Source organism: Chlorocebus sabaeus, chromosome 28 (assembly GCF_047675955.1).
Source record: "Chlorocebus sabaeus isolate Y175 chromosome 28, mChlSab1.0.hap1, whole genome shotgun sequence".
NCBI lineage: Eukaryota > Metazoa > Chordata > Mammalia > Primates > Cercopithecidae > Chlorocebus > Chlorocebus sabaeus.
This window is the reverse complement of record NC_132931.1, coordinates 12,132,363-12,159,596: the sequence shown is the minus strand read 5'-3', so window position 1 is coordinate 12,159,596 and position 27,234 is coordinate 12,132,363. Positions and strand designations below refer to the sequence as shown.

At 55.3% G+C, this 27,234-nt stretch overlaps 3 protein-coding genes and 1 long non-coding RNA gene across 10 annotated transcripts in view; 2 read left to right on the top strand and 2 right to left on the bottom strand.

Annotated features, from left to right (window-relative positions):
* Nucleotides 1-3,753, bottom strand: part of LRCH4 (leucine rich repeats and calponin homology domain containing 4) — a 10,976-nt gene extending 7,223 nt beyond the window's left edge. Inside the window, exon 1 of the mRNA XM_008018535.3 lies at nucleotides 3,480-3,753. Coding sequence (XP_008016726.3) covers nucleotides 3,480-3,699 — 220 coding nt within the window. The 5' untranslated portion in view covers nucleotides 3,700-3,753. The remainder of the gene's footprint in view (nucleotides 1-3,479) is intronic.
* Nucleotides 3-19,857, top strand: FBXO24 (F-box protein 24). 6 transcript variants are annotated; one of them, XM_008018538.3, is made up of 10 exons: nucleotides 3,825-4,261; nucleotides 7,574-7,672; nucleotides 7,772-7,955; nucleotides 9,582-9,817; nucleotides 10,716-10,950; nucleotides 12,706-12,864; nucleotides 13,420-13,541; nucleotides 13,902-14,033; nucleotides 18,755-18,925; nucleotides 19,258-19,857. In XM_008018538.3, the coding sequence occupies exons 1-10, from the start codon at nucleotides 4,223-4,225 to the stop codon at nucleotides 19,621-19,623; spliced, it is 1,743 nt and encodes a 580-aa protein (XP_008016729.2). In that variant the 5' UTR covers nucleotides 3,825-4,222; the 3' UTR covers nucleotides 19,624-19,857. The 6 variants fall into 6 exon arrangements, with proteins under 6 accessions (XP_008016730.2, XP_008016729.2, XP_008016731.2 ...); XM_037990421.2 differs by having other exon boundaries at nucleotides 4,254-4,346; XM_008018539.3 differs by lacking the exons at nucleotides 3,825-4,261; nucleotides 7,574-7,672 and adding an exon at nucleotides 3-331.
* LOC119621369 (uncharacterized) lies at nucleotides 7,821-22,728 on the bottom strand. 2 transcript variants are annotated; one of them, XR_012091711.1, is made up of 4 exons: nucleotides 14,699-14,769; nucleotides 13,451-13,581; nucleotides 10,758-11,004; nucleotides 7,821-7,929 (listed from the first exon to the last, which is right to left on the bottom strand). It is a non-coding gene; the product is annotated as an uncharacterized lncRNA (long non-coding RNA). The 2 variants fall into 2 exon arrangements; XR_012091710.1 differs by lacking the exons at nucleotides 13,451-13,581; nucleotides 14,699-14,769 and adding an exon at nucleotides 22,649-22,728 and having other exon boundaries at nucleotides 10,758-11,007.
* Nucleotides 21,031-27,234, top strand: PCOLCE (procollagen C-endopeptidase enhancer). Its single transcript, XM_008018542.3, has 9 exons — nucleotides 21,031-21,250; nucleotides 22,130-22,238; nucleotides 22,667-22,925; nucleotides 23,802-23,926; nucleotides 24,383-24,519; nucleotides 25,464-25,678; nucleotides 26,503-26,580; nucleotides 26,695-26,865; nucleotides 26,999-27,234. The coding sequence occupies exons 1-9, from the start codon at nucleotides 21,156-21,158 to the stop codon at nucleotides 27,163-27,165; spliced, it is 1,356 nt and encodes a 451-aa protein (XP_008016733.2). The 5' UTR covers nucleotides 21,031-21,155; the 3' UTR covers nucleotides 27,166-27,234.

Here is a 27,234-nt window from a genome sequence, read left to right as displayed (position 1 = left end):
GAAAGCAGGTGTCAGGGGAGAGTTGTGGAAAGGCCCAGCCCCGGACAGGACCTTGAGTCCCCCCTATAGCCGGCTGCCCACTCCCTAACGTCCACACCTAAAGATTCAAGGCCATCAGTGTGGCCTCCCGGGAGAGATAACAAAGCCTTCTGCCAATGGGAGCACATTCCAGGCATGACCAGAATGGCAAAGGGAAGGCAAAGGCCTTCATGTCACTGGGCTGGAGAAGCCTCAGACTTGGGGGTTGGGGAATGCTGCAGTGTCAATGGAGGGCTATCCTGGAGAGCAGCTGGAGTCTCTAACTCCTGCGGTTCCTGTTCGGAGATGCCAGGTGAGGTGAACAGAAGGTCAGAGGTGGGGTTGGTGATCATGGGAAAACAGTAAAGTGAGGGGCTGGGGGGCTCCCGGAGGGAATATGGGAAACCCCTGGGGCAACCTGCAGGGAGAGCCCATTCCTCCTCGGGGCCCTTCTTCCCTACTCCAGTGTGTTTTCAACAGGGGAGAAACCACAGGTCACTCTATCTCGGTTCTAGAGATTAAGTTCCCGACACCGAACGAGATTTTTGCCAGCCCCAAGGACCAGCAAGCCAGGTCCAAAGAACTACAAAGTTACCGATTCCCAAGGGCTGGGAGGGAAGGGCAAGAAGACCTGGTTGGAGATGGGAGCTGGAGTTCCCAGGTCCCTCCCATCTGGGCTCCCCTGGCCTGGGGCAGGCATCCTTACTACCCTCTGCCAGCCCTAGCAGCCCCGTTCTGCTTCCTCTCTTACTGACACAGACTTCAAAAGATCAGCAACTGTGTGAGCATCTCAGGCATGGCGAGGGTGGAGAGTGTGGGTGGGGGCTGGGGTCTACTATCGCTCTCTTATCTGGAGCACCGCCTTGCTATGCAGAGGCTGGCAGCCTTGGGATTCCCTCTAGCATGGAGCCACTAACGGCTTAGACCTGGAGAAGCCTGCCTTTCTGTTTCCTCAGCCCAGCCTGTCCTGGGAGGGGCCCAGGGCCCGCAAAGGGGAGTCCCAGGCCACAGACCTGGTGAGCTTCTCCGAGGGCCCTTCTCAGGGAGAGGCAGGCCAGCAAAAGCAAGCAGAGCAGAGGAGAAGCAGGGTATATCCCCCAAGGAAATGAGTCTTGTGACAGGAAATGAAGTAGAAACAATTTGTCAGGTTCTGTCCCTGGTAGGCCCCGTGTTTACCATGGTGGATGACAGCCTGATGCCCCAGGACCCCTCTCTCTTCCTCTCTGCCCAGCCCTGGTACACAGACAGAAGCCCTGGCCTGGGAGATAACCGTTCTGGAGAGGGTGGGGGGTCGGCATCTGCCTCTCCCAGCCTCGCCTCCACCTGCCCGCTTTCTCTGCTCTCTGCGTCGGCAAATGTGTTTGTGTGTGTGCATGTGGACGAAGGGGGTGGAGACCGAGTTCTCAGAGTTCTGATGGGGTAGGCGGTGGCGGGGACAAAAGCTAGGAGCGGAAGGGAGTTCAGGCAGGAGGCAGGGCACAGGGGGCACAGGATGTGGTCTGGGAGAGAATGAGCTGCACTTCTCTTTTGCAAGACGGCCCCTCCCCGCCACCTCAGGATTCTTCCTACTATCACCCCGGGGAGCCTACTCCAAGGGAGATCAGGGACCCAAGACATAGGAACCACACAAGGAAGACACTCAGAAAGAGATGGGAGACAAGAGGGAAAGGCTCAAGGCAGTCCGGGCAGCAAGGCACTGATGCTTTTCGTCTGCTTGGAGGGCGAGGAGAGATGGAGGGCAGGGTATGGGCAACTCTTATGTTTTTGTCACTTCCCCTTTCTGCCCCAGCCTGTAAGCACCCTGCTTGGGGAGAGGGTACAGAGGAGAGAGTTCTGGACAAGAGGGACCCCACTTGGCCTAGAACCTGGGCCCTGGAAGGACTGGGGATTCCTGCGTGGAGAGTGGGGCAGAGGAGGGTTCTCAGGAAACCGGGATTTTCCCCCACAAGCTCACAGGAGCATGGCTGCACCCTGAGCCGGAATGCTGGGGGAGGAGGGGGCAGGGGGTGGGAGCTGGGAGGAGCCGGGGAGCTCCGGGGAGCTCCGGGTAGTTTTCCCCAAGAGTCCACACAGGCAGAGACAGCCTAAGGAAGTAAAGAATAACATTTGGTCTTTGTCAAAAAACAACAAGGGGGGAGGGGAAGGGAACAGACAGTGAGTGTCACACAGCTGCTGAGGTCAATCTGGAGCGTGGGGTTAGGTGGGGGTGGGAGGGAATCGGGCTGTAAGGGGCAGGAACGGCTCCTGGAGCTCACTCATCACTCCTGATCTCACGAGTTGCAGAGCAGGCGAGATCAGTGGGGAGGTTTCGACTGGTTCTCCCCAGAAGAGGGGAGAGGGCGTGTGCCAGTGCTGGCCTGAGTGTTCCCAGGCGAGCGGGCACCTGCTTAGGGAGAAATACGCACTTTCCTCCAGCTCCGGTCCCCCACCTTGCCCATGAGAGGAGGAGGCCTGGGCTGGGGTGAGGCTTCGGGAATGCAGTCCTCCCTGATCCTGATCCCCACCCCCAGGTGTCGGCCCAAGGTCATAGGCTGCCTCCTGAGTAGCTGAGGCCTGACTCACCTGTCCCAGTTAAGTCCCCCACCCCCTACCGTCCACAGACACCAGGGTGGAGGGTGCATGGTTGGACAGATCCTGAGGGTTGAGGCGTGGAAGGACAGTCTCTAGCTGGCCAGCACTCCCAGCTAGGAGATAAGATTTCCTTCCCTCCAGCAACGGCCTCAAGTCCCTCCCCGGAAGAAAGCAGAAACTGAAATGGGAATTCTAGGATCCCTATGAGGTCACAGGCTCCACAGTGACCTCACAGGCTTAGGAAGGAGGAGGAGGAGTCTCAGATAAGGGGGTTGGGGATAATAGGCGGAAGAGCTCAGGGAGAAAAGAGTGAGGGGAGGTAGAGATTTGCTTCTTTCCCATAGGCTTTCCCATAGGCTGCGTGGACAGTGGAGAGGGCCAGGACTTCAGGGGGCGGGGTTGTGGCACAGAAAGCAGAAACCTTGGGCATAGGGACCAGTCACGGGAAGGGGGTGCCTGGGGCTCGGATCTCGGTGGGAAGGGGATTAAGAGGTGTAGACGAAGAGATGGGAGAAAAACAGTTATTAGAGGAGCTCGTGGGGACTGCTTCATAGACCGATTGGAGCTGAGGTTAAGAGGTCATGTAAATGAGACAACCAGGTGAGGGGCGGGACCATCCTACAGGTGCGCAGCTATGCAAATAAAGAGAAAGGAGGAATCTCTCTCAACGCTCGGAGGCGCCGGGCGTTCTGTGCAAACGAGAAGCACGTTCATTGTCCAGGGCTTTCTCAAAGATGGGACGGGGTGGCTGCAGGTTTACGGCAACCAGGAGGGGCAGCAACCCTGGCCGCCAGGTGAAAGGGCGGGCCCGACCCCCGGATTGGGCGGGGCCCGGGGTGGGGCTATGCAAATGAGGGTCCCGGTCAGGCCCGGGGCCCGGCTGCACTCACCAGCCTGGGTGATGTCTGACAGGTCGTAGCTACGGGCCGCGCCCCGGGGGAAGTGCTTCAAGCGCCGGTTAGACAGATTCAGGATCCCGGTGGCCACCGCCTCCTCTAGGGCCCGCTCTGCACTGCGGCTCCCTGGCAGACCCGGAGACCCGGGCACGGAGGTTGTGGCTGCCGCCTCCTCACCCCTAGCGGCGAGTGGAGCCGCTACGGCCGCCGCCATCCGCTCCCGGCGGCTCCCGCTGCCTGACTGACGGGACCCGCCGTCCCTCCTTCCCCCTCCCCCTCCTTGGAGCCGCCGTAGTTGCCTCAAGGGGGAGGGAGCTGTGTCCGGAACCCGACGGACCAATCGTGGCCCCGAGACGCGTCAGAAGTGACCAATCAGAACCCGCCAGTGGGGTGGAGCTCTGGCGCTGGAGTCTGACGAGAGAAGGGAGGGGAACGAGGATAGAGCGCTCGCCAACGGCTGGCGCTCCAGGCCGTCCCGCCCAGCGCAGCCGCACCCAATCACAATGCTTAGATCTGGAGGTGGAGCCAATCAGGTCCAACCAAGAGGAGGGGACACCGGCACTCAACTAGTAGCGAAAAGGGCCGAGGGACCGCAAGCAGGAGTGCCTAGTCCTCGTCCCCCAAAGACCAATCGTAAGCCAGATACAGGCGAGTGACTGTCAAGAAGGCCAATTAGAGCCTCTGAAGGGAATCTGGACCAGCCTCTTCTCTGAGGGACGGCTCTACCTTCCAATAGCATGGGCGAGAAGGCGGTCCCTTTGCTAAAGAGGAGGCGGGTGAGCTAGAACTTTAAGACTGAGATTAAGAATGAACGCGGAGCCCCGGGCCGGCCGGGAACGCAGTACGCGGCTGCAGTGGCGAGTGCGAGCTGGACGTGTTAGGGGGCTAGCCGGCGTCGAGGGCTGGAAGGGAGTCGGGCGACTGCTTGAGGCCAGTGCACTGGCGGTTGTCGCAGCTGAAGGGGCCAGCGGGGGAACCTCCGACTGTGAAGCCTCTGGCAGGGGTCTAGGGACCCCCGGGCTGGGGGCGGGCGGGGGGCTTCCCAGAGCCTGGGGACGCCCAGCTCGAGGAGGGAGGGTGTAGGTGCAGCGTTGCACGGTCTGCCGTCTCACCGGAGGAGCTCCCCTGGACAGGAATGGAGAGGGGACCAGACCTGGGGCTTTTAGAGGCTTAGAAAGGATCTCACCGTCTAGAAAACGCCCTTGATGCTACGAATGCAGAAACTGAGGCAGAGGGAAGTTGATGCGTTAGCAAGAACGAACAGCAAGTTCCTGACAGCTGGCTGTAGAAACTAGGTCTCTGGATCCTCCACGCACAGTCCTTTCCCTCTCCCTCAGTTTTCACAATGGATATTTTCATTCCCTCTCTTCCTCCCTCCCTCTCCCTTCCCTTCCCTTCCTCTTCTTCTTCTTCTTCTTTTTTTTTTTTAAAGAAGGTCTAGTTCTGTCGCCCAGGCTGGAGTGCAGTGGTGCAGTCATGGCTCACTGCAGCCTTGAATGCCTGGACTCAAGGGATCCTCCCGCCTCAGCCTCCCAAGTAGCTGGGACCACGGGCAGCACCACCGCGCCTGGCTAATTTATTTTTAATTTTTGTAGAGATGGGGTTTTGCTACGTTGCCCAGGCTGGTCTCAAACTCTTGACCTCAAGCGATCCTGCCTCTGCCTCCCGAAGTACTGGGACCACAGGTGTAAGCCACTGCACCCGGCCCACAGTGGACTTTTTCTTTCTTTTGAGAGGGTGTTGCCCTGTTGCCCAGGCTGGAGTGCAGTGGCTTGATCACGGCTCACTGCAGCCTCAACCTCCCACCTCAGCTTCCCGAGTAACTGTGACTACAGTCATGCACCACCATGCCAGCTAATTGTATTTTTTGTAGAGACAGGGTCGTACTATGTTGCCTAGGCTGGTCTCGAACTCCTGGGCTCAAGCAATCCTCCCACCTCGCCCTCCCAAAGTGCTGGGATTATAAGCGTGAGACACCAAGCCTGACCCACAGTGGACTTTTTCTTTTTTTTTTTTTTTTTTTTTTTTTGAGACGGAGTCTCGCTCTGTCGCCCAGGCTGGAGTGCAGTGGCGCAATCTCGGCTCACTGCAAGCTCCGCCTCCCGGGTTCACGCCATTCTCCTGCCTCAGCCTTCCGAGTAGCTGGGACTACAGGCGCCCGCCACTGCGCCCGGCTAATTTTTTTCTATTTTTTAGTAGAGACGGGGTTTCACCATGGTCTCGATCTCCTGACCTTGTGATCCGCCCGCCTCGGCCTCTCAAAGTGCTGGGATTACAGGCGTGAGCCACCGCGCCCGGCCACAGTGGACTTTTTCTATTCACAATGTCTCGTTTGCCTCCTGGGGTGAAATGGAGTGGATAAAGCTAGAGGAATGGAAAATACCTTTCTGTCTACTTGGAGATCTTAACTTCCTTTCTAGTGGCATAAGTCCTTAATGCAGTCCCCTTCCTATGTGGTAGGTTGCCCAGAAACAAGTCACTGAAGTTGCTTTCTCCTAAGTTCACATCTCAGAGGCTGATATTCCTGAATAGTTGTTGAAGTGTTAAGATTCCATCTTAGGCATCCCAGCCTAGCTGTGGCTAGGCACCATACATAAGGGAATTTGGGTGGTCAGTCTGGTGCAGTCAATTAACGGATCTGTGACACTGTGTGGTGAGAGCTGGTGGTCTGGCAGGATGGGACTCCTTTGAACCCCTGCAAGAGCCAGCCACTCCTTGGATTTCTTGGTGTAGGTCTCCCCTGATCGGGACAGACACAACCCTGACCCCTGCTGTTTCTCCTCATAAATGTCACCCCACATAAGACAAAGCTAATATCAGAGACCCTGGGAGAAATCCTAAGCTTTCAGAGGACATCCATCCCTTTCTCCCACCTTAATAGGTTGTCCTTTATACATGCAGTGATGTTACTGCCCCTCAGGAAAGCAAAAGCAGTCTTCTTTTTGGTGGTGGTTTTGTTTTGAAACTGGGTATCATGCTCACCCTGGCTGGAGTACAGTGGCAGGATCATAGCTCACTGCTGCCTCAAACTGGGCTCAAGCAATCTTCTGCCTCAGCCTTCTGAGTAGCTGGGACTACAGGGGTGCATCACCACGCCTGGGTAATTTTAAAGTTTTTTATATATATAGACACAGGGTCTCTCTATGTTGACCAGGCTGGTCTTGAACCCCTGGCCTCAAGCCATCCTTGCACCATGACCACCCAAAAGTGCTGGAATTTCAGGCATGAGCCACTGGCACCAGGCTGCAGTCTCCTTTTGGGTGTGTTTTTTCATGAGTCTAAAGAGTTTGCTGAATCATTTGTGAGCTAAACGATTATGAGCACAGTCACCTCTCCATCTCACCTGTCAAACTGAGTTTATAGTTTTTTGAGTCTATACTCTTGAGCTACCAATCCCTGGAGGCCTTGGCCTGCTGAAACGTGAAGAATTCACCAGTGTTTATCTACAGAGTTAGTGCTAAAAGGGCCTCAAGTGGAAAACCTCCTCCTGCTCCCTGAAATAAAGATGTCACCTACCAGTAATTCACACTTTATTTCTCCAGTAAAATGCATATCCCTTGAGCCATGTGATGGCTAGAACTGAGCTAGAACCCAGGAGCTGTCTGAGAGATGGGTCCTGGACAAGATTAAAGGGAACAGGTCACAGTGGCCAAACAGTGAGGTCACAGAGAGGTTTGTTAGCCCCAGACTCCATGGGGGAGGGGTCTAGGAGGCAGAGGGGCCCCAGAGGTCCCCCAAGCCTAGGCAGGGGACATGGTGTGGGAAAGCCAGCAGGAACGGGGGGCCAAGGGCCTAGGAGACAGGAGGGCAGGAGCAGGGAGGGGGCAATCAGGATGGTGAGGAGAAGCCAGAGACGGAAGCTGCAAAAATTCACCAGGCTGTGTGGACGGGAGGAGGGGCTCCGGGTGAGGGGGATTGGCCGCAGGAGATTGGGAGGAGTTATTTGGAGAAGTTAGGGATGGGTCTGGAGAGAGAGGGGAGGACATGACTGCACCCAGCTGGAGTCAGATGAGCCCCAAGATAGGCAGAGAGAAGGGAAAAAAGGATGTGGGACCCTCATGGGACCCTATGCATCCCTTCTTGGGTAGGTGAAGAGAAGCTGCCCTTCTTGTGGCCCGGAGCTTGGGGTTGAAGAGAAGAAGGGGAAAGGGAATCCGATTTCTATCCAGTTGTTCCCCCCAGAGCTGGTGAGTCCTTGGGGAGGGGGGTTAAGAATAATAGCATTGGGGGCCAGACCACCAAGGAGCCACCAATGACCCCCCCGCCTCTTCCCTCCTCCCTCCCAGGTGGAGCATATCATCTCATTCCTCCCAGTCAGAGACCTTGTCGCCCTCGGCCAGACCTGCCGCTACTTCCACGAAGTGTGCGACGCGGAAAGCGTGTGGAGACGCATCTGTCGCAGACTGAGTCCGCGCCTCCGAGATCAGGGTTCTGGAGTCCGGCCCTGGAAGAGAGCTGCCATTCTGAACTGTACACCTTCCCCAGAACCTCCTGTTCTCCTTGCCTCTTGTCCTGCCTTAGCCTTCCTGCTCTCTAAAGGCCCCTGATGACACCCACACTCCTAACAGTGCTTCCAGGGCCCCTTTCTCCGGAAGAAACGGGTCCAGTTCAAACATTCTCCCTGGAGTACTTCCTGCAAGTCTTCAGAATCCACCCACAGCCCCCATTAGCGGCCTCCCTGCCAAGTCTCCCTCTGTACACAGACACTTCCCGCTTTTTCCCTAGAGGCAGCCCTCACTCCCCAAACCTGGAGTTTTCCCTCCTCTAACCTAAGGATTCTGAACTTACTATTGATATTTTGGGCGAAATACTTCCTTGCTGTGGGGAGCTGTCCTCTGCATCATAGGATGTTTAAGCAGCAACCCTGGCCTCCACCTGCCAGATGGCCAGCAGCATCCCCTTAATTGTGACAACCAATGTCCCTGAAGGACAAAATCACCCCCAGCCTGAGAACCATGTCATAAACCCTCTTCCCCTCCAGGGATCCCCCAGAGTGTACTTGTTACACTCACTGGGAGATTAAAAGAGAAGGGGTATCCAGAATGCAGATCCAAAGCTAGGGGTGAGGGAAGATGAGCGGACTTCATTGATCATTCCTTTCCACTCCTGTTTTCTGTCTCTTTTTTCTTTTCTCTTTCCCCTTTTCTTTCTTTTTTTTTTTTTAGATAGGTTTTTGTTTGTTTGTTTGTTTTTGAGACGGAGTCTTGCTCTGTTGCCCAGGCTGGAGTGCAGTGGCCGGATCTCGGCTCACTGCAAGCTCCGCCTCCCGGGTTTACGCCATTCTCCTGCCTCCGCCTCCCGAGGAGCTGGGACTACAGGCGCCCGCCACCTCGCCCGGCTAGTTTTTTGTATTTTTTAGTAGAGATGGGGTTTCACCGTGTTAGCCAGGATGGTCTCGATCTCCTGACCTTGTGATCCGCCCGTCTCGGCCTCCCAAAGTGCTGGGATTACAGGCTTGAGCCACCGCGCCCGGCCTTGTTTTTTTTTTTTGAGAGAGGGTCTTGCTCTGTCACCGAGGCTGGAGCACAGTGGCACGATCTTGGCTTAATGCAACCTCCACCTCCCGAGTTCAAATATTCTTGTGCCTCAGCTTCCTGAGTAGCTGGGATTACAGGCTCCCGCCACCACACCCAGATAATTTTTGTATTTTTAGTAGAGATGGGGTTTTGCCACATTGCCCAGGCTGGTCTCAAACTCCTGGGCTCCTAAAGTGCTGGGATTACAGGCATGCAAAAATTCACTGGGCTGTGAATTGGAGGAGGGGCTCAGGGTGAGGGGGGTGGATGCCACGCCCGGCCTCTGTGTCTTTATTCTTAAGAGTTTTCCTCAACATCGCTGATGCAAGGTTGCACCAAAGACCTGCTCACTAAGAAGCACATGTTTGACCCTGGGCTGAGGTCGGCTGGAGACTAAAGTTCACATGTCGAGTATAATCTAAGCTTATTTTACACATCTCCTTCATAAGGGGTCTGTTCCCCTGTCTTGGGGATGGGGAGGAGCTACAAACTTGGGTGTCTGAGAAACCTACCCAAGCTCCATCTCATCTCCCTCGTGTCATCCCATCCCTTGAACCTTCTATCTCCTTCCCTCCTCCAGACACGAAGGGCCTGTATTTCCAGGCATTTGGAGGCCGCCGCCGATGTCTCAGCAAGAGTGTGGCCCCCTTGCTAGCCCATGGCTACCATCGCTTCTTGCCCACCAAGGATCATGTCTTCATTCTTGACTATGTGGGGACCCTCTTCTTCCTCAAAAATGCCCTGGTCTCCACCTTCGGCCAGATGCAGTGGAAGCGGGCCTGTCGCTATGTTGTGTTGTGTCGTGGAGCCAAAGATGTAAGTAGCAGAACCCTGGCAGCTGAGATCCCACCTGTGTTAGTCCATTTTCACGCTGCTATAAAGATGTACCTGAGGCCAGGTGCAGTGGCTTACACCTATAATCCTAGCACTTTGGAAGGCTGAGGCAGGTGGATCACCTGAGACCAGGAGTTCGAGACCAGCCTGGCCAACATGGCAAAACCCCTGTCTCTACTAAAAATACAAAAATTAGCTGGGTGTGGTGGCAGGTGCCTATAATCCCAGCTACCTGGGGGGCTGAGGCAGGAGAATCACTTGAACCTGGGAGGCAGAGGCTGCAGTGAGCCGAGATCGCACCCTTGCACTCAAGCCTGGGCAACAAGAGCGAGCCTCTCTCTCAAAAAAGAGAAAAGAAAAAAAAGAAAGACATACCTGAGACTGGGTAATTTATAAGGCAAAGAGGTTTGATTGACTCAGTTCCACATGGCTGGGGAGGCCTCAGGAAACTTACAATCATGGCAGAAGGGGAAGAGGCACATCTTACATGGCAGCAGGCAAGAACGCACAAGCAAGAGCAGGGAAAACTGCCTTATAAATCCATCAGACCTTGTGAGAACCCACTATCGCGAGAACAGCATGGGGGAAACCACCCCCATGATCCAATCACCTCTCACCTGGGGATTACAATCCGAGATGAGATTTGGGTGGGGGCACAGAGCCTAACCATATCGCCACCTCTCTTTTGAGGACCTAGACCCCCATTAGTCCTGAGGTGTCTTTCCTATGACTTCTGCCCTCCCACATAGGAACTTGAAATCAAGGGCTTATTTCCCAACCCTGGACCCAAACATTTCACCTCCCACCCCAGGATCCAGCTGCCCCAGCCCCATCCCATTTTGAAGCCCTAGATCTCAGATGCCCTCATCTTTTCCCCCAGTTTGCCTCAGACCCAAGGTGTGACACAGTTTACCGTAAATACCTGTACGTCTTGGCCACTCGGGAGCAGCAGGAAGTGGTGGGTACCACCAGCAGCCGGGCCTGCGACTGTGTTGAGGTCTATCTGCAGTCTAGCGGGCAGCGGGTCTTCAAGATGACATTCCACCACTCCATGACTTTCAAGCAGATCGTGCTGGTTGGTCAGGAGACCCAGCGGGCTCTACTGCTCCTCACAGGTGTGGCCCAAAGCAGTGGCTTTTGCAAACTGTTTCCTTCAGATTCCTCAGGCCCTGCTGCAGAGGAGGGGGAGGGAGGCCCCTCAGACTGGTTTCCATATGCCACCTTATCCTAGTCTCCATCTAAATAGCTCTGCCTTTCTCTGTCTCCTAGTCTAGGATTCTGCTTAATATTTTACATGAATAAAAGGTCCTGTCCGGGTGCAGTGGCTCACACCTGTAACCCCAGCACTTTGGGAGGCCGAGGTGAGCAGATCACCTGAGGTCTGGAGTTCGAGACCAGCCTGACCAACATGGCAAAACCCCATCTGTACTAAAAAATACAAAAATTAGGTCGGGCGCGGTGGCTCACACCTGTAATCCCAGTTGTTGGGAGGCCGAGGCGGGTGGATCATGAGGTCAAGAGATCGAGACCAACCTGGTGAAACCCTGACTCTACTAAAAAAAATACAAAATTAGCCAGGCATGGTGGCACACCTATAGTCTCAGCTACTCCAGAGACTGAGGCAGGAGAATCCCTTGAACCCGGGAGGCGGAGGTTGCAGTGAGCCAAGATCATGCCACTGCACTCCAGCCTGGTGACAGAGAAAAACTCCGTCTCAAAAAAAAAAAAAAAAAAAAAAAATAGCCAGGCCTGGTGGCGTGCATCTGTAGTCCCAGCTACTTGGGAGCCTGAGGCAGAAGAATCACTTGAACCCAGGAGGTGGAGGTTTCAGTGAGCCAAGATTGTACCACTGTACTCCAGCCTGGGCGACAGAGCGAGACTCCGTCTCAAAAAAAAAAAAAGAAAAAAAAAGGCCCTGCTGCCAAAAAACAGTTTGCAAACCACTATTAGTGAACACCTGATTTTAAAAGGTCTGATCTTGGCAGGGCGTGGTGGCTCACGCCTGTAATGCCAGCACTTTGGGAGGCCAAGATGGGCAGATCACTTGAAGTCAAGAGATCAAGACCATCTGGCCAACATGGTGAAACCCCGTCTCTACTAAAAATACAAAAGTTAGCTAATTGGCTGGGCATGGTGGCACGTGCCTATAGTCCCAGCTACTCAGGAGGCTGAGGCAGAAAAATTGCTTGAACCAGGAGGCAGAGGTTTCAGTGAGCCGAAGTCGCACCATTACACTCCAGCCTGACAACAGAGCGAGACTCTGTCTCAAAAAAAAAAAAAAAAAAAAAAAATCAGATCTCCCCAGCTTCCATGCCAAGCACCTCACTATACTCCAAACTGCTCCCTACTTTCCTAGTGTCCTTTATAGTTAACCACATCCCCAGGCCTGAAACCCTCTAGGCTTTTTCTTAATTTTTTTTTTTCTTTTTTGGAGCAGGGTAGGAGATGGGGTCTTGCTATGTTGCCCAGGCTGGTCTCGAACTCCTGGCCTCAAGTGATCCTCCTGCCCTGGCCTCCCAAAGTGCTGGGATTACAGGTGTGAGCCACCACACTTGATCACCTCTACATTTCTGAATGCCAGGCAGGGCTCTCAATCCCCAGACCTCTCACTCAAATCGGATTCTAACAAATCTGCTAGATTTTTCTCTCCGCTCATCTCTCATGCTGAAATACTTCCCTGATTTATGGTGGGAACTGGAGTCTGGGGGACTTGGGGTCACTCTTCCCTTATTTCTTTCTCACCCTTTCTTCCAGCCCCACTCTAGGGCAGTAAATGTGTCACCCATAGAGCCTAGGGAGTCTCTTGGGATGTTTACGTGGATATTGGAGAATCCCCTCCCCAACTAATTGTCTGCTTCCCCTGCCCCCAGAGGAAGGAAAGATCTACTCTTTGGTAGTGAATGAGACCCAGCTGGACCAGCCACGCTCCTACACGGTTCAGTTGGCCCTGAGGAAGGTGTCCCACTACCTGCCTCACCTGCGCGTGGCCTCCATGACTTCCAATCAGAGCAGCACCCTCTACGTCACGGGTATGGACCACCTCCCCCTAGCTCAAGCCCCCAGCCTTGGTTAGACCCTCCAAACACTGACAGCCCTCACCCTTACTCCAGTTGGATGGTCAACCCCTGAGGGCATCCTAGTGAAAAGATGTGTTTAGGGCCGGCATGGTGTCTCTTGCCTGTAATCCCATCACTTTGGGAAGGCAGGTGGATCACCTGGGGTCAGGAGTTCAAGACCAGCCTGGCCAACATGGCGAAAACCCATCTCTACTAAAAATACAAAAATTAGCTGGGTGTGGTGGCAGGCACCTGTAATCCCAGCTACGCCAGAGGCTGAGGCAGGAGAATCACTTGAACCAGGAGGTAGAGGTTGCAGTGACCTGAGATCGTGCCACTTGGCTCCAGCATGGGCGACCGAGTGAGACTCAGTCTCAAAAGATGTGTTTTCAGTTCCCAGGCATCATAGCTGATGCATTCCTAGTGGGTTTGAGACTCCTTGGATCTTGTAGCTTTCATCCCAGGTGGGGTCTTATCCCTAGAAATGGGTGCCCAAAGCTGCTGAGCTGAGGGCTCCTGACCCCCCAGACCAGGGGGGAGTGTATTTTGAGGTGCATACCCCAGGAGTGTATCGCGATCTCTTTGGGACTCTTCAAGCCTTTGACCCCCTGGACCAGCAGATGCCGCTTGCTCTCTCACTGCCTGCCAAGGTAGGCTCCTGGAGGGATGGGGCCAACCAGAGGGGTGGGGCTGTAGGGATTGAAAGGTCTGAAGTATTATAGGAATCAAATGATTGATCCAGAGGGGCAAGGGATCCCCAGGGAGAGGTATGCCAAAAGAGATCAGCTGAGGGCTGGGTGCAGAGGGAGGCTGAGGAAGGAGGATTGCTTGAGCTCAGGAGCTCTAGACCAGCCTGGGCAACATAGTGAGACCCCATCTCTAAAATATATATATATTATATATAGAAAGAGATCAGCTGGGGATGGCAGGTTAGTGGCTGGGAGACTCTGGAACTCAGAGTTCCTCTGGAGGGAATGGAATGCCTATCCCCTTTCTATCTTGCATGCTAGATCCTATTCTGTGCTCTTGGCTACAATCACCTTGGTCTGGTGGATGAATTTGGCCGAATCTTTATGCAAGGAAATAACAGATACGGGCAGTTAGGAACAGGGGACAAAATGGACCGAGGGGAACCCACACAGGTGAGACTGTTTCCCAGCAACTCTCATCCCAACCCCTTTCCTCCAATTCCCTAACCCCCAGATATGTCCACTTCTCCTGCTTCCATAGAATCCAGATTCTGCTCCTCTGGGAAGTTAAGCCAATCAACATGTCATGCCAGTGGTACTGCCCCAGGGTTGGCACTATGAGGTCCATTCTGTGCAGTGCAGATGCAGTAGGAATTTAGTGAAGGGGTAGAGTGGGTGACCTGGGCAGGCTAGAGTAACTTCTAGAAGAGGTAAGATGTGAGCAGGGGCCGGGTGCAGAGGCTCACCCCTGTAATCCCAGCACTTTGGGCGGCCAAGGTGGGCGGATCACTTGAGGTCAAGAGATCGAGACCAGCCTGGGCAATATGGTGAAACCCCGTCTCTACCAAAAATATAAAAAATTAGCTGGCTGTGGTGGCACATGCCTGCAATCCCAGCTACTCAGGAGGTTGAGGCAGGAGAATCTCTTGAACCCAGGAAGCTGAAGTTGCAGTGAGCTGAGATCGTGCTACTGAACTCCAGCTTGGGCAACCCAGCGAGACTCCATCTAAAAAAAAAAAGATGTGAGCAAGGCGTCGTGGGTTACATAAGACTTAGGTAGGGACAGAGAAGGCATTTTGTGTGATAAGGAGGGGGATAGGCACGAAACTTGCACATACCTGGGACAGTGACAAGACGGGTCTTACTAAAGCACAGAAGGCATCTTGGGAATCACTGAGGTATGAGGTGGTACAGGTGGGCACAAGCCTAGAGAGGTGTAGATCTGGGGAAGAGTCACTGCGGGTTCTGGAATGGGAGAAGGCAACCCCCAAGAGGTGACTGAGAACATGTCAGGAGCCTTGTGCAGAGGAGGCCGAGGCAGGGAACCCGCCAGGAGGCTGTTGAGTGATGGCAGCACTTGAGGGCCTGGCACTGCAGCGAGAATGGGAAGGAATGGATACATGAGCTATTTGATTTGGAAAGAAAATGAATATGGCCTCAAAACTGATGAGATAGATGTAGAAGAGAGGGGTATAAGACAGAGGTGGCAGGCCGGGCGCGGTGGCTCAAGCCTGTAATCCCAGCACTTTGGGAGGCCGAGACGGGCGGATCACGAGGTCAGGAGATCGAGACCATCCTGGCTAACACGGTGAAACCCCGTCTCTACTAAAAATACAAAAAACTAGCCGGGCGAGGTGGCGGGCGCCTGTAGTCCCAGCTACTCCGGAGGCTGAGGCAGGAGAATGGCGTAAACCCGGGAGGCGGAGCTTGCAGTGAGCTGAGATCCGGCCACTGCAGTCCAGCCCGGGCTACAGAGCAAGACTCCGTCTCAAAAAAAAAAAAAAAAAAAAAAAAAAGACAGAGGTGGCTCTGGAAGAAAGATGATATCTCACACCTGTAATCCCATGAGATCAGCCTGGACAACATGGAGAAACCCTGCCTCTAGAAAAAATACAAAAATTAGCCAGATGTGGTGGCAGGTGCCTGTAGTCCCAGCTACTCGGGAGTCTGAGGCACGAGAATTGCTTTAGCCTGGGAGGCGGAGGTTGCAGTGAGCCGAGATCGTGCCACTGCATTCCAGCCTGGGTGACAGAGAGAGACTCTCTCAAAACAAAACAAAACAAAAACCACACTCAATTGGAAATGTCTAGCTGGCAATTAGATACTACCTGGGAACATGGTTGAATGGACAGAAGTAGAGACTGAAAAGCAACTCTGAGAAGTAGGCCTCGTGGTAGGCAGGGGATGAAGAAGAGGTACCTCTAAAACAGGCCATGCACCCCTCTAACACTGTCCCAGAAGCCATGTGAGAAGGAAGTTCCAAATGGGGTGGGTGGCAGGGTTAATTGACAGTGTGACAATGTAAGATACGTTTACTACTGACATGGAAAAGATAGTCATGCCGTATTTTTAGGTGAAAAAAACTTTTATGAAATGGTTTATATAGTACCATTTATTTTTATTTTTATTTTATTTTCAAGATGGAGTCTTGCTGTGTCTCCCAGGCTGGAGTGCAATGGCACGATCTCGGCTCACTGCAACCTCTGCCTCCCAGGTTCAAGTGATTCTACTGCCTCAGTCTGCCAAGTAGATGAGATTACAGCGTCCACCACCATGCCCCGCTAACTTTTGTATTTTTAGTAGAGACGGAATTTTACCATGTTGGCCGGGCTGGTCTCGACTCCTGACCTCAGGTGATCTGCACACCTTGGCCTCCTAAAGTAGCTGGGATTACAGGCGTGAGCCACCACACCCAGCCTCTTTTATTTTTATTATTACTTTTTTGAGACAGGGTCTTGCTGCTTCCCAAGCTGGAGTGCAGTGGCACAATTGTAGCTCGCTGCAGCTTCCAACTCCAGGGCTCAAGAGATCCTCCTGCCTCAACCTCCCAAGCAGCTAGGACTACAGGAATGCGCCACTATGCCTAGATAATTTTTTTTTTTTGAAACAGGGTCTTGCTATGTTGCCCAGGCTTATACTGAACTCATGGCTTTAAGCAATCCTCCCACCTCAGACTCCTAAAGTGCTGGGATTACAGGTGTGACCCACCACACCTTGGCTCATCCCATTTTTTGTTTAAAAATACACAACTTGCCCATCATGGTGGCTGGCATCTGTAATCCCAGCTACTCAGGAGGCTGAGACAGGAGGATTGCTTGAGGTCAGGAGTTGGAGGCTGCAGTGATCACCACTGCACTCCAGCCTGGGTGACACTGAGACCTTATCTCTAAAAAATGAAAAATATACAACTTATGTGTATTTATTTGTTTAGCCAACAGTGAAGAATATCTAGCAAGATATTAATAGTAGATAGTGGGATTTCCAATGATTTTAAAATTAATGTTTTGCTTGCCAATGTTTCATAATTTTTCTAGAATGACCATAAATTACTTATCAGTGTCTTCAGAATTAAAGCGCTAACAGGCTCAGGAGAATGAGGGGGTAGAAGAGGCCCTGGGATTTAGCCGCTGAGAGGGCAAGTGCCTCTAGAAAGAGCATGTCAGTAATGTAGTAAAGAAAAAAGCCAGATCCCAGGGAGGTGCTGGAAAGACTGGCTGTGGGAAGGAACAGTAATGTGGTCAACCTCAGATTGGTCATGTAACCAACTGTGCTGCTTAAGAGAGAGAGGCAGGAAGCGGCAGGAAGCAAGTAGAAAAATTTTTTTTTTTTTTTTTCAAAAACAGGGTGGCCATTTTGGAAAAGAATTATGTGATAAGTTGAAAATGCTAGGCTGAGCACAGTGGCTCACACCTGTAATCCTAGCACTTTGGGAGGCCAAGGCAGGTGGATTTCCTGAGCCCAGGAGTTCGAGACCAGCCTGGGCAACACGGTGAAACCCCGTCTCTACTAAAATACAAAAGAAATTAGCCGGGCGTGGCGGCGTGCACCCATAGTCCCAGCTACTCGGGAGGCTGAGGCAGGAGAATTGCTTGAAGCGGAGAGACAGAGGCTCCAGTGAGCTGAGATCATGCCACTGCACTCCAGCTTGGGCAACAGAGTGAGACTCTGTCTCCACAAAAAAAAAAAAAAAAAGAAAACGGTAGAGGCCGAAGTGGGAGGCCAGGAGTTCAAGATCACCATGGGCAACATAGTGAGACACTATCTCTATAGACAATTTAAAAATTTAAAATTTAAAAATTATAGGCACATGCCGGGTGTGGTGGCACACGCCTGTAGTCCCAGCTACTCAGGAGGCTGAGGCAGAAGGATGGCTTGAGCCCAGGAGTTCAAGGCTGCAGTGAGCTATGATTGTACCACTGTACTTCAGGCTGGGCAACAGAATGAGACCCCATCTCTAAAAAAAGAAAATAGAAAATAAAAATACTAGAGTGGAGGTCAGGTGCAGTAGTTCACGCCTGTAATCCCGGCACTTTGGGAGGCCAAGGCAGGCAGATCACCTGAGGTCAGGAGTTCGAGACCAGCCTGGTCAACATGGCATAAACCCCGTCTCTACTAAAAATACAAAAATTAGATGGGCGTGGTGGCAGGGACCCGTAGTCCCGGCTACTTGGGAGGCTGAGGTGGGAGAATCGCTTGAACCCAGGAGGCAGAAGTTGTAGTGAGCCGAGATCGTACTACCGTACTCCAGCCTAAGCAACAGAGTCAGACTCTGTCTCAAAAAAAAAAAAAAAAAAAAAAGAAAAGAAAGAAGGAAGAAGGAAGGGAGGGAGGGAGGAAAAAGAAAGAAAGAAAGAGAAAGAAAGAAAAGAAAGGAAGGAAGGAAGGAAAAGAAAAAAAAGAAAAGGAGGGAGGGAGGGAGGGAGGGAAGGAGGGAAAGAAGGAAGGAAGAAAGGAAGAAAAAACAATAGTAGAGCAGGAAGGGAGGGATAGTGGAAGGAAAGTCCTTCCTCAGGGTGGTGTTGGAGGCTAAGCTGGAGTTGCACAAGGAGCAAGTCTCCCTGAGGCTGGCAGGCAGGATGAGAGGCTGGACTGGCACAGATAGGTGGGCTGAAAATGAGGGGTACACCACAGCAGGCCCTGGGCTCAGGCAAGGAGCTCATTTTCTGGGGGGCATAGATGAAGTACCAAGAGAAGTGCAAGACTCTATGTGACCACTTAGAGTATGGGGGCTGCAGGGGTCAGCAGGGCAGACCTGGGGCGTGGGGCAGTGCTGGCTCCCATTTCCTCCTCCCCAGTTCACATTCTGTCCCGAGCCTTCCAGTCAACCTTTTCCCACCCCAGCCCCCCAGTCCCTTGGTGTTCCCCGCTCAGGGCCCCTGGCCGTGTGTCCCCAGGTTCGTTACCTGCAGCGGCCCATCACCCTGTGGTGTGGTCTCAACCACTCTCTGGTGCTGAGCCAGAGCTCAGAGTTCAGCAAGGAGCTGCTGGGCTGCGGCTGTGGGGCTGGGGGCCGCCTCCCAGGCTGGCCCAAAGGGAGTGCCTCCTTCGTCAAGCTCCAAGTCAAGGTCAGAGCGGGGTCAGGGGAGGGGGCACCCAGGGAAGACGAGAGTCATGAGCCAGGAAGCCCACAAGGCTGTAGTTGGGGCTCCTGCAGGGACCCAGGGGGTCCCATTTCCCTAGCATCACCCCACCTCCCTCCTCTGCCTCACACCACACTCTCTGCTCTCTCCCTTAGCAGACTGTGCTGGCCTTGTCCAACCTCTCTCACCCCTGGGACTTAGCAGGCTCAGGGCTGGTGTGAGAGGGAAGAATGCAATAGGCAGATTAGCCCGGGCTCCCTGGGAACCCCTGCAAGGAAAGTACCACTCAGCCATGCCCCTTTCTCTCCTCCTCCAAGGTCCCTCTGTGTGCCTGTGCCCTCTGTGCCACCAGGGAGTGCCTATACATCCTGTCCAGCCACGACATCGAGCAGCACACCCCCTATCGTGACCTGCCGGCCAGCAGGGTGGTGGGGACTCCCGAGTCCAGCCTGGGGACCGGAGCACCCCAGGACCCCGGGGGGACGGCCCAGGCCTGTGAGGAGTACCTTAGCCAGATCCACAGTTGCCACACGTTGCAGGACCGCATGGAGAAGATGAAGGAGATCGTAGGGTGGATGCCCCTGATGGCCGCACAGAAGGACTTCTTCTGGGAGGCCCTGGACATGCTGCAGAAGGCTGAAGGAGGCGGGGGTGGTGTAGGGCCCCCAGCCTCTGAGACCTAATCCCCCTCATGCTAGCCTAGTCCCTGGAGGGAGTCTGGCCCCAGGCCAGGGACTAAGGAGCAATGACCACTGTGTGCATGCATGTGGGAAGGGGTTGCTAGGGGGTGGGGACCGCTAACCAGGGTAAGGCAGGGAATTGTTTTGTAAAATGTTCAGGGGGCTGCCCAGGAGGGGCCCCCAACCTGACTATCATGGACGAGAGATTTGATGGATAGAATAAAAGGCTGCAGTGAGGCCTGGTGTGGAGGCCTGGTGGAAGGCTGGCAGGGACGGGCAGGGATGGGGGTCTGCGGCCCAGCATGGTGGGTGCGGGAGGGCAGGAGCCCAGGCAGAGGCAGGCAACAGAAGCAGCTCCAGGTCTCAGGTGTGGCGGAGCTGATGGTGCCTGAACTCTTCACATTGCTGTCCACTCCCCGCTCCCAAGAGCCCACCCGGTCGTTTGGACTGGGAAGTCCTGGCCCCACTTTCTGGAACAACTCTATGCACAGATGCTCTTGGCTACCACCCTGGGGTCCCCTGTCTATTAGACTTGTCCCATCCTGAGGTAGCCAGTCCCTCTTGACCCCCAAGCTTCTCACCCATCTCAATTCAGCCTGAAGCCAGCCCCCTCCTCTCTTCCTTCTGTTTACCCCCCAGGTTTGGGCTCTGTTTTCTACTCCTTCCACCTCTTCCTCAGTAACAAGGACACTCCCTTCATCTATACCCCATGCCTCCTGCCTTGCTTCCTGTACCTTCAAGTAGTTGGAAGAGGCCATGGGTGAGAATTCCTTCTCCTTGGCCTAGTCTGGCCCAGGCCTGGAGAGAAGGCAATAGAGATTTGAAGTGGAGGCCAGGCTTGGTGGCTACGCTTATAATCCCAGCAGCTTGGGAGGCCAAGGCAGGTGGATCACCTGAGGCTAGGAGTTCGAGACCAGCCTGGACAGCATGCTGAAACCCTGTCTCTACTAAAAATAAAAAAATTAGCCAGGCATGGAGGTATGCGCCTGTAGTCCCAGCTACTTGGGAGGCTGAGGCACAAAAATCGCTTGAACCCGGGAGGCGAAGGTTGCAGTGAGCCGAGATGGTGCCACTGCACTCCAGCCTGGGTCACAGAATGAGACTCTGTCTCAAAAAAAAAAACTGGAAAATGGGCTGGCAGGGGGTGAGCAATGAGGGCTCCTGAGCTGAGGAAGCAGGGGCTGGGGGAGGATGGGGGCTAGTGAGTCCTCAGAAGGTCCTGGAGATACTCCCTCAGTGGACAGAGTGGGGTTCCCGATGACGTTATTTGAGGCCTGGGAGACGGCCTCTGCCCCTCACTGCTCCTCCCCCTTCTTAGGTCAACATTTATGTGTCCTAGACCTAGAGAGGTCCCAGGACACGCCACTGTCCCGCCTTCCCCACCGCCCGCCCCACTGGCCAGTCCCCACGCCCACACACCCGAGGCTGCCCCATCTGGCGCTGATTATCCTGCTGCTGCCGCCACCGCTGCTGCTGCTCTGCAAAATTCAGCTGCTGCCTCTGTCTTGAGGACCTCTGCCTCTTTCCCCCGGGCCATGCTGCCTGCAGCCACAGCCTCCCTCCTGGGGCCTCTCCTCACTGCCTGGGCCCTGCTGCCTTTTGCCCAGGGCCAGACCCCCAACTACACCAGGTAGGTCTCTTGGCATCTTCCAGACAGCTCCAGTGAACTTCAGACCCCTGATTCCTGGGGCATTATGCCTGGGGATATTTTGGGTTCCCTTGCTGACACACCACTCCCCAGATTTCCCACCGCCTCACCCTTCTCTGGCCCCCAAATCCTCCCCATCTGCTGTAAGACCTTGATCTCCTGCAGGCCACCACTGCTCCCATTCCCCCACCTTCGTCCTCTGGTCTCTTAAGTCTCCCCACCCACCCAGATCCTTGGCCCCCCCATAGAACCCAAGAGAGAGCCAAGCTCCTGAACTTGCCTGGTAGCTGGATTCCAGGAAGGAATTCGAGAGGGATTTAGAGGGAGGAGGGGCCAGCGAGTGGAGACTTGGGAGTCAGATTCTAAAGCAGTTTGGAACAGGGGCCAGGCTAAGGTGAGGAGCTCGGGGAGCCTGGCCTCCAGGTTCAATCAGAGGGCCATCACCACTGCAGCTCCCTCCATCTCTCCACTCCCTCCCCCGCACCGCCTCGTGGCTGTGTCCACATCTGGAAGTAGTTAGGCGGCTCCTGTCCCTGGACTGCCAGGCAGAGTGAGGGGGGAGTCAGGAAGGGGGGCCAAGGAGGATTCCGGGAATTCCTGTTGGGGTGGGGGGTGGGGACTCTGGGGGTTGGAGGGATGGTCGAGTTGCCAGGCCCACTTTTCCCTTATCTTTGTGGGAGTCTGGGACACCCCAGCCCTGTCCTGGCTGGTGGAAGCTGCCCCAGGTCTCTCAAGGCCTTTCCATTTCATCCCCCAGCTTCCCTCCTTGGAGTTTCATCCTCATCACCTCATCCCCATCTTGCCAGTGCTCCCCTGTCCCACCCGTCCCTGCTCTTTCCTGACCCCTTTTCTGTTCTCCAGACCCGTGTTCCTGTGCGGAGGGGATGTGAAGGGGGAATCAGGTTACGTGGCAAGTGAGGGGTTCCCCAACCTCTACCCCCCTAATAAGGAGTGCATCTGGACCATAACGGTGAGAAACCCCTCTGGGCACTACCCCTTGTCAAAGTCTCAGAGGCAAAGGCCTGACTGCGAAGGGACCGCCCCCAGGCCCCCACCCCCAGTCCCCAGCACCACCTTCTCAACCTGGGGCAGCTCCAAGTGTCTTCCCTCTGTCACTAAAGGCATCATTCCCACCGTAACAAGCACCCTCTTAACCCTTCCCTCAAATCCTCCTTCTCCAGTCCCCGGCCCTCCCTCCTCTTCCAAAGCCTCAGCTCTTGTCCCCTGCACAGGCCACCAGCAGAGCTGCAGAGACCAGGCCCTCTGCCCTACAATCGCATGGGGGCCTCTTCCCGTTTAGTCCGTTTCTGCAAGAAACGCTTGGGGCAGGGGGTTGCCCTCTGGCTGGGTTGTGTGGGGCCTGACTCTGTGGGTCCCCACCTCTGTCCCCGCTATCAGGTCCCCGAGGGTCAGACTGTGTCCCTCTCATTCCGAGTCTTCGACCTGGAGCTGCACCCCGCCTGCCGCTACGATGCACTGGAGGTCTTCGCTGGGTCTGGGACTTCTGGTCAGCGGCTCGGACGCTTTTGCGGGACCTTCCGGCCTGCGCCCCTAGTCGCCCCCGGCAACCAGGTGACCCTGAGGATGACGGCGGATGAGGGCACAGGAGGACGAGGCTTCCTGCTCTGGTACAGCGGGCGGGCCACCTCGGGCACTGGTGAGAACTCCCTCACCTCCGCTTTCCCCCCACTCCAGGCCCCGCCCCGGGCGCAGTCCCGCCCCCAGCCCTAACCTCTGCCCCGCCCACCCCGCGCCCCAGCGCCTAGGGCGCCTTACCTCCCTGACCAATTTTCCTCACTAACCGCCCCTTCAGTCCCTCCTCCCCGTCTTCTCTCCCCTCCTCCCGCACCCACCCATCCCCTCTTCCAGGGCCCCCCCCAGGCGCGAGGCGGAAATGGGTCACCGACCCGCGGGTGGAATGGGCGGCCTGGGGTTACTGGGACGGTGAGTAACTGCCCGCCCCCGTCCGCAATCGGGCTCCCTCCGACGGGCGCGAGGGGGCACCCCAGGGCTGGGGGGACTAGGTTCCTCCGACCCGGGGGGCCCCCCTACACTCAGCCCTGGGCTCCCGATTGCGGTCCCATCACCCCCTCCTGGCGGCAGAAGTCTCCCTTGCAATGTTTCAGGCGGGGACCTCCCTAAAGAGGGCCTCGGGGGCTGTGCCCCAAGTCGACGACACCCTCTCCAGCCTGAAAGGGGACTCTGCTGCAGGGCCGGGGAGATGGGATCTCCTAGGGGAAGAGGCGCGGTGCGGCCGCGGGTCGGGGAGGGGCCAGAAGGGGGCGTCCAGCCAGTTCCTCCTCCCGCTTCCACCGCCCGCCAGTGCGCCCTGCGGCCCCAGACTTCCCCGAGCCGCGCTCCTCCCGGCCGCTCTCTGCTAACCTGCCCCCGTCTTACCTCCCCTTCTTCTCGTCCCCTCATCCTGAGCCCCAGACATCCGAGCTGCCTGCCGGGGCTCCCAGCCTAGAACTCTCCTCGAGCTGACCGAGGGTCTCCACCGCCCCCCACCCCCGCTCCTCTCTCCCCTCCCCAGAGCACCAGTTTTGCGGGGGGCGGCTGGAGAAGGCCCAGGGAACCCTGACCACGCCCAACTGGCCCGAGTCTGATTACCCCCCGGGCATCAGCTGTTCCTGGCACATCATCGCACCCCGGGATCAGGTACCGACCCTCCTCCCCGGGCTGCCCTAGGGGACCCAGGCGGCGCCCTCCAGCTTGCAGCCAGCAAATATTTATTGAACATCTGCTGTGTCCCGAGCACTGCGCTTGCGCTGGTGGGCCCCCAAAACAGCCCCAACCCCTGCATGCACACAAACAAAAATGTAAAAATTGCAACTGAGACAAGTCTCAGGAGAGTGAGGTACAGGGTCCTGGTATTACACGCGGGTCTGTCACTTGTGAGTGTGCCAGGACTTGACCTTGCCAACGACGACTACCGACGCCCCTGCAGGGTCCCATGGGTGTGTGTGGTCCTGCGTGCTGTGGTGTGAACGCCTTCAGGAGGGGGCCCAGGGGACGCGGGAGGTGGGAGTAGGGGCTGCAGAAGGCACCCAGTAGATGAGGTGCAGGCGCCGAGAGGTGTCCCACCGCGCAGCCCCCGCCTCCACCCGCCACCAGGTCATCGCGCTGACCTTCGAGAAATTTGACCTGGAGCCAGACACCTACTGCCGCTACGACTCGGTCAGCGTGTTCAACGGAGCCGTGAGCGACGACTCCCGGAGGCTGGGGAAGTTCTGCGGCGACGCAGTCCCGGGGTGAGGGGCGGGACCTGGGCGAGTCCGGGTGAGAGAGTAGGGGGACCGCGCGCAAGTGGCTGTTTGTAAGGGCGGGGTTCAACTAAAGGGACGGGATCTGAACTCCAGGGCTCCAAACCAGGGAGGGGAGCAGGTTCCGGACCAGGCAAAGAGAAGATTTGGCCTTGGGTCTGGAGTCTGGGGATAGAGAGGCTAATGGGGCTCTGCGAAGTCGGGACGAAGTTAAAAGGCCACCGGACCAGGCGTAGTGGCTCATGCCTGTAATCATAGCACTTTGGGAGGCCGAAGCTGGAGGATCACCTGAGCTTAGGAGTTCGAGACCAGCCTGGGCAACATGGCGCAACCCTGTCTGTACTAAAAATACAAAATAATTAGCTGGGCATGGTGGCGTGCCTGTAGTCCCAGCAACTTGCCGGGCTGGGGCAGGAGGATTACTTGAACCCAGAAGGTCAAGGCTGCAGTGAGCCGAGATGGAGCCACTGCACTCAAGCCTGGGAGACAAAGTGAGACCCTGTCTCAAACAAACAAACAAACAAACAAACAAACAAACAAACAAACAAACAAGGTCACGGGGGGCCGGGTGCGGTGGCTCACGCCTGTAATCCCTGCACTTTGGGAGGCCGAGGCGGGCGGATCACGAGGTCAGGAGATCGAGACCATCCTAGCTAACACGGTGAAACCCCGTCTCTACTAAAAATACAAAAAAATTAGCCGGGCATGGTGGCAGGCGCCTGTAGTCCCAGATACTCGGGAGGCTTGAGACAGGAGAATGGCGTGAACCCCGGAGGCGGAGCTTGCAGTGAGCCGAGATGGCGCCACTGCACTCCAGCCTGGGCGGCAGAGTGAGGCTCCGTCTCAAAAAAAAAAAAAAAGTCACGGGGCTGAGACGAGTGTCGTGCACACCCGCCCTGACACTTCCCCCAATGCTCGGTGGCCACCCACAGCTCCATCTCCTCCGAAGGGAATGAACTCCTTGTCCAGTTCGTCTCAGATCTCAGCGTCACCGCTGACGGCTTCTCAGCCTCCTACAAGACCCTGCCGCGGGGCACTGCCAAAGAAGGGCAAGGGCCCAGCCCCAAACCAGGAACTGAGCCCAAAGTCAAGCCACCCCGCAAGTCCCAACCTCCGGAGAAAACAGAGGAAACTCCCTCAGCCCCCAGTGAGTCTGGGATGGGGGAGGAAAGGGAAACAGACTGAAGGGAGCCATTTCAAAAAGTTCTGACCTGCACTGTGGCTCACACCTGTAATCCCAGCATTTTGGGAGGCCCAGGCAGGAGGATCACTTAAGCCTAGGAGTTCAACATAGCAAGACCCTGTCTTTTCAAAAATAGAAAATTAGGCTGGGCTGGTGGCTCACGCCTGTAATCCCAGCACTTTGGGAGGCCAATCCAGCAGATCACCTGAGGTCAGGAGTTCAAGACCACCCTGGCTAACATGGCGAAACCCCATCTCTACTAAAAATACAAAAATTTGCCAGGTGTGGTGATGCACACCTGTAATCCCAGCTACTTGGGAAGCTGAGACAGGAGAATCGCTTGACCTGGGAGGTGGAGATTGTAGTGAGCTGAGATTGTGCCACTGCACTCCAGCTTGGGTTACAGAGTGAGATTCTGTCTCAAATAAATAAATAAATAAATAAATTAGCCAGGCATGTGGTCATAGCTACTTGGGAGGCTGAGGTGGGAGGATCACTTGAGCTGGGAAGGTCGAGGCTTCAATGAGCCTGACTGTGCCACTGCACTCCAGCCTGGGCAACAGAGCAAGACTCCATCTTAAACAAACAAAAAAGTTCTTCCTCGGCTACATTCACTCATTGATTCATCTGATAGTCACTGGTCCCTCCTTCCTGCCAATGACCCTTACTGGGTGCTGGGACCGGAAGCCGGACAGAGCTCTGAACAGTTCAAGTCAATGAGGCTGTTATGGGGACAATGCTCCCTCCTACCTGCTGAGCAGGTCACGCTCGACCCTCCTCCCTCCTAGATGCACCCGCTGTCACCTGCCCAAAGCAGTGCCGCCGGACAGGCACCTTGCAGAGCAACTTCTGTGCCAGCAGCCTGGGTAAGAACACCCCCAACCCCATCCAGCTCCTTGAACCACCTCCCACTTCTGGTTCCAGTCTTCTGCCATCTGGAACCTCCCATCTCCTCATCTCTCACTCCCATTCTCCCACAGTGGTGACTGCAACGGTGAAGTCCATGGTTCGGGAGCCAGGGGAGGGCCTCGCTGTCACTGTCAGTCTTATTGGTGCTTATAAAACTGGAGGACTGGACCTGCCTTCTCCACCCACTGGCACCTCCCTGAAGTTTTACGTGCCTTGCAAGCAGTGCCCCCCCTTGAAGAAAGGTAACAGAGATGTGGAGAAATGGGGATGGGGCGAGCTAAGCCACACTGAAATGATCAAGGTGTGGAATTTTGAGACCTGCTGACAGGTCTCAAGAATAAGAGATCTCAACCCCTCCCTCCCTCCTTCTTCCAGGAGTCAGTTATCTGCTGATGGGCCAGGTGGAAGAGAACAGAGGCCCCATCCTTCCTCCAGAGAGCTTTGTGGTTCTCCACCGGCCCAACCAGGACCAGATCCTCACCAACCTAAGCAAGAGGAAGTGCCCCTCCCAACCTGTGCGGGCTGCTGAGTCCCAGGACTGAGACCCAGGCCAGCCCCGGCCCCTAGCCCTCAGGCCTTCTTTCTTATCCAAATAAATGTTTCTTAACTGA